This window comes from Myotis davidii, unplaced genomic scaffold (assembly GCF_000327345.1).
Source record: "Myotis davidii unplaced genomic scaffold, ASM32734v1 scaffold116, whole genome shotgun sequence".
NCBI lineage: Eukaryota > Metazoa > Chordata > Mammalia > Chiroptera > Vespertilionidae > Myotis > Myotis davidii.
Genome location: NW_006290632.1, coordinates 2,634,603 through 2,639,674, shown reverse-complemented (window position 1 = coordinate 2,639,674; position 5,072 = coordinate 2,634,603). Strand labels below are relative to the sequence as shown.

Below are 5,072 nucleotides of genomic sequence, written 5' to 3'. Positions count from 1 at the left end.
GTAGAAAACGATCTTAGCTAGGCACCGACGAGGTTTTCGTGGGAATTTCCAAAAAGGAAGGACGTATCCTACCTGAGGGAAACTTGCAGTTTTGTTGGCAATAGATTTCCAGGCAAATTTAAGCCATTTGAGAGCAGTCAGCAGATCCTACTTATAACTTTAAAATATTTCGTCGGATTGAGCTTTCTGTACAACTGTCCTACTTTCTTTCTTTTTTTTTTTAAAATATATTTTATTGATTTTTTACAGAGAGGAAGGGAGAGAGATAGAGAGTTAGAAACATCGAGGAGAGAGAAACATCGATCAGCTGCCCCCTGCACACTCCCCACCGGGGATGTGCCTGCAACCAAGGTACATGCCCTTGACCGGAATCGAACCTGGGACCTTTTAGTCCACAGGCCGACGCTCTATTCACTGAGCCAAACCGGTTTCGGCGAACTGTCCTACTTTCAATCACAGTGTTTCCTTCCATTATCCTGGGGAGGGTCCTAGGCGTGGGAGATCCGGCTGCTTCGAAGGTTTCTGTTGTGGGGAGTGAGGATGGATTCCAGGATTCCCTGTGGAAGTTGACTTAAAGGGTCAGGTCTGTGAAAGGAGGTAGATACAGGCTTCAATTAGTAGTTCAGTTTGATTGGAATAGAGGAGTGTTTCCTGGACTTGACTTATTCTGCTATTACCATCTCCATATGCACTTGTGTTATTTATTTAACATTTTTCTTTAAGTCAATTTACATTTTTGTAGTTAAGTATCCTAAAGAAAGCTTTATAATCCTAACACTTGTCACTTGTAAAGTAATGAAAAAAAAATACTATGAAAACAGAACAATGCTTTAAGGCAGTATTGCCTGTTTGAGGGTCTGAATCCAATGCTTGTTTTAAAAAGGGGGATTGTGAGAGAGAGGTAAGAGGTACCTGTCAGGATTTGATTTCACTCCTCTTTATAAGATACTATTTTATAGCCTGTCATGTTTCCTGGAAGCTGGCAGAAGAGCTGAGACTCCTGGGTTACAGAAAACTCACAGCACAGCAGGCAGCATGAGCATTATTATGTTGGTGTTGGTTGCTCTCCCTAACTTCAGCAGAGGTTATGCAAAGAGACGAAGACGGATTGGTATCCTGGCTGAGGACCACTTGAGCTTGGAATCTACCTCTTTGACAGCAGGCAGTATAAGCCTGCTCTTTGTCCTGGGAAGGGACGTGTCCTCATCCATCAAGTTTTTTTTGTTTTTTTTTACTGCAAACAACCCTGAAAAATGACCTGGGTAAAGAGTGTTGTGAACCTTGCATGCTAGCATACTCAACAAGAATATGCAGGGCCCATGACATTGCCTTGACTAGCAGTGCAAATGCTGAGACTTTTGAAATAATCACAAAGATTGAAGAAAATTTGCCAAAAAGAATCACACTCTTGCCTTGTGTTTTAATTTTTTAAATTAAACATTTTGTTCTTACAACTAGATTCACATGTTGTTGTAAGAAATAATACAGAGAGATTGTGTCCCCTTTACTCAGTTTCCCCCAATGTTAACATATTGCAAAACTAGTACAATATCACAACCGGGATATTGACATGAATACAGTCAAGTTACAGGACATTTCCATCAGCGTGAGGATCATTCATTTTCCCCACTTCCCGCCCCCCATACCCCACTTAACCTCTGGTAACTGCTAGTCTGTCCTCCATTTCTATAATTTTGTCCTTTCAAAAAATATGTAAGTGGAATTCTGCGTATGTAACCTTTTGGGATTGGCTTTTTTCACTCAGCACAGTTCTCTGGAGATTCACCCCCATTTTTTTAGGTATTAATAGTTCATTTCTTTTTTTATTGCTGAGTAATAGTCTGTGCTTAACCATTCACTCGTTGAAGGACATCTTTCAAGTTTAGACTATTGTGAATAAAACTGCTATAAACATTCATGTATAGGTTTTTTTTAAACTTCACCTGTGGACATTTTTCCCATTGATTTTTAGAGAGAGTGGAAGGGAGAGGGAAAGACAGAGAGAACACTGATGTGAGAGAGACACATTGATTGGTTGCCTCCTGCATGCCCCTGACCACAGCTGGTGGCTCCCGAGGTACATGCCCTGGACTGGAATCGAACCAGGAACCCTTCAGTCCACAGGCCAACGCTCTGTCCACTGAGCCAAACTGGCTAGGGCCATGTATAGGTTTTTGTGTGCTTATGCATTTTCATTTCTCTGGGATAAATGCCCAGGAGTTCAATTGCTGGTTGTATGGTAATTGTATGTTTAGTTTTATAAGAAACTGTCACGCTGTTTTCCATAGTGGTTGTACCATTTTACATTCCCACTAGCAGTGGCTTTAGTATTCTTCAATGGGCCATCGTCTATTCTGCTACTCATTAAAATAATCTATGTCCCACACTTTGGAAACACTTAAATACAGAATAGATCAGGATTTCTCAAGCTTGGCAGCATTGACATCTTGGGTCAAAAATTAATTGTTGTGAATTGGATTTTTCTGATTTACTTTCTGCTAGAGGCTCAAAAGCATTGTTTAGAAGGCAAAACTAGAGAACCAAAAACCAAGAATAGTCAGTAAGTATTCATCAGACCATGAGTAACTGAGCATTATTTATGTACTGTTGATTGTATTAGAACTGTTTTGGGCATTTCAGATATTTCTGCTGATATCTGGTTTAATTTTGTCCCATTCCTATTGATGGGGGAACCCAGGCACAGAAAGCCAAGTAAATTGGCAGAAATTGCTCAGGAGAATTTGAGATATAATTTAGTTTTCTCTCTCTTTATAGTTCTCTGCAGCACTGTGCCTTTTATTTATTTATTTATTTATTTATTTATTTATTTTATTTTTAAATATATTTTTATGGACTGAATGTCTGTGGTCTCCCTCCTCCCCAAATTTGTATATTGAAGTTTTGACCTGAAATACGACTATATTTGGAGATGGCAGCTATGAGGAGGTAAGAAAGTTAAATTTGCTCATAAATGTAGAGCCCAATCTGATAGAGCTGGTGTCCTTGTAAGAAGGGAAATACTGGAGATGTCTCTCTCCTCCTGTGATGACACAGCCATAAGGGCCAGCCCTCACCAGACACCAACCTTGCTAGCACCTGGATCTTCTACTTGATCTTGGACTCCTAGCCTCCAGAACTGTGAGAAAATAAATTCCTGCAGTTTCAGCCACTGATCTATGATATTTTGTTATGGCAGCCAGAACAGATACAGCCACCAAATATAACATATGGACCTGCTTTTTATTCTGATTTGAGCAAAAAAACAAACAAACCCGTAAAGTAACATTATTGAAACAAGTGGGAAAATTTTAATATGGGCTAGGAATTAAATGTTATTAAGGAATTATTGTTTGTTTTGTTAGGTATGATAATAGTATTATGGTGTTTCTTAAAATATTTTATTAATTTGAGAGGAAGGGATAGGGACAGAGTTAGAAATACTGACGAGAAACACCAATGGGTTGCCTCACCACCCCCAACAGATCAAGCCTGAAACTCGGGCATGTGCCCCCACCGGGAATCGAACTGGCAACTTCACCTCAACCAACTAAGCCCCATCAGTGGCTGGGCTGTGGCTTGTTTTTGTGGGTTGTTTTATTGTGTGTGTGTGGTTTTTTAATATATGTATTTTTTATTTCAGAGAGGAAGGGAGAGGGAGAGACAGAAATATCAATGATGAGAGGGAATCATTGATCGGCTGCTTCCTGCACACCCCCTACTGGGACGAGCCCGGAAACCTTGGCATGTGCCCTGACTGGGAATTGAACTGTGACCCCCTGGTTCTTAGGTTGACATGCAACCACTGAGCCACACCGGCTGGGCATTTAGGTTTAATTTAAATGTCTTGAGTTTTAAAAAACTGTGGAGTAAATTTTTCATTGCTGAAAAAATTAGAATTGGTGCAATCCTGGAAAGCAGTGTGATAATTCAAGAAGTCAGATGTTTGTATCTAATTCTAGACATTCATCCTAAGGAATTAAACAAAGTTATATGTACAAAGATGTTCATTATAGTGTTTAATAGCAAAGAGCTAGAAATAAATGTACAGCTTTTACAAGAGGAAGTGTTATGCTAACATTAAAAAATATATTTGGAAATATGCAAAATGGTTGATCTGTTAAGTGAGAATAGCTCTATGTAATATGCCAGATAAATCAAATGCAACCTTATAAACTTAAACTTGTTGGGCAGTGAGGTGATGGGAGTTGTAAGTTATTTTAATTCTTTAATATTCATATTCTTTATGATTTAAATTTATATTAGTTCTGAAGATGAAGTGGATGTGCTTTTACATGGAACTCCTGACCAAAAACGAAAACTCATCAGAGAATGTCTTACTGGAGAAAGTGAATCTAGTGAAGATGAATTTGAAAAAGAAATGGAAGCTGAATTAAATTCCACCATAAAAACAATGGAAGTCAAATTATCCTCCCTGGAAACAGGTAAACTTTTAGTTAGATTTCAATAAAGATATTTTTCCAAGCTCCGTATGGGCAAGAACCTTGTTTGTGCTCTTTGGTGTCCCCAGAACCTTCAGTAGGTACTCAGTAAGTAAGTAAATAAATAAATACCATATATATGTATGTATTTTTAAATGGATAAGCTGAATTTTTAAAAAAATTTTTTTATTGATTTTTTAAAATAATATTTTTATTGATTTCAGAGAGAAAGGGAGAGGGAGAGAGAGATAGAAACATCATTGATGAGAGAGAATCATTGATCCGTTGCCTCCTGCATGCCCTCTACTGGGGATCAAGCCCACAACCTGGTTCGTGCCCTTGAATGGGAATCGAACCAGCAACCTTTCAGTGCATAGGACAGTGCTCAACCATCTGAGCCACACTAGCCAGGGCAAGAAAGGAAATATATATTTTTAATTGATTTTTTTTTTAGAAAAAGGTGAGGAATAGAGAAATAGAAACATCAGTGATGAGAGAAAATCACTGATTGGCTGCCTTCTGCATGGCCCCAACTGGGAATGAGTCTGCAACCCAGGCATGTGGCCTGACCAGGAATCGAACCATGACATCCTGGTTCATAGGTTGAAGATACTCAACTACTGAATCACAATG

At 38.9% G+C, this 5,072-nt stretch overlaps 1 protein-coding gene across 1 annotated transcript in view; it reads left to right on the top strand.

Annotated features, from left to right (window-relative positions):
• Positions 1 to 5,072, top strand: part of EAPP (E2F-associated phosphoprotein) — a 16,380-nt gene that overhangs the window by 426 nt on the left and 10,882 nt on the right. Inside the window, 1 exon segment of the mRNA XM_015563844.1 lies at positions 4,264 to 4,442. Within this exon segment, the coding sequence (XP_015419330.1) occupies positions 4,264 to 4,442 (179 nt within the window).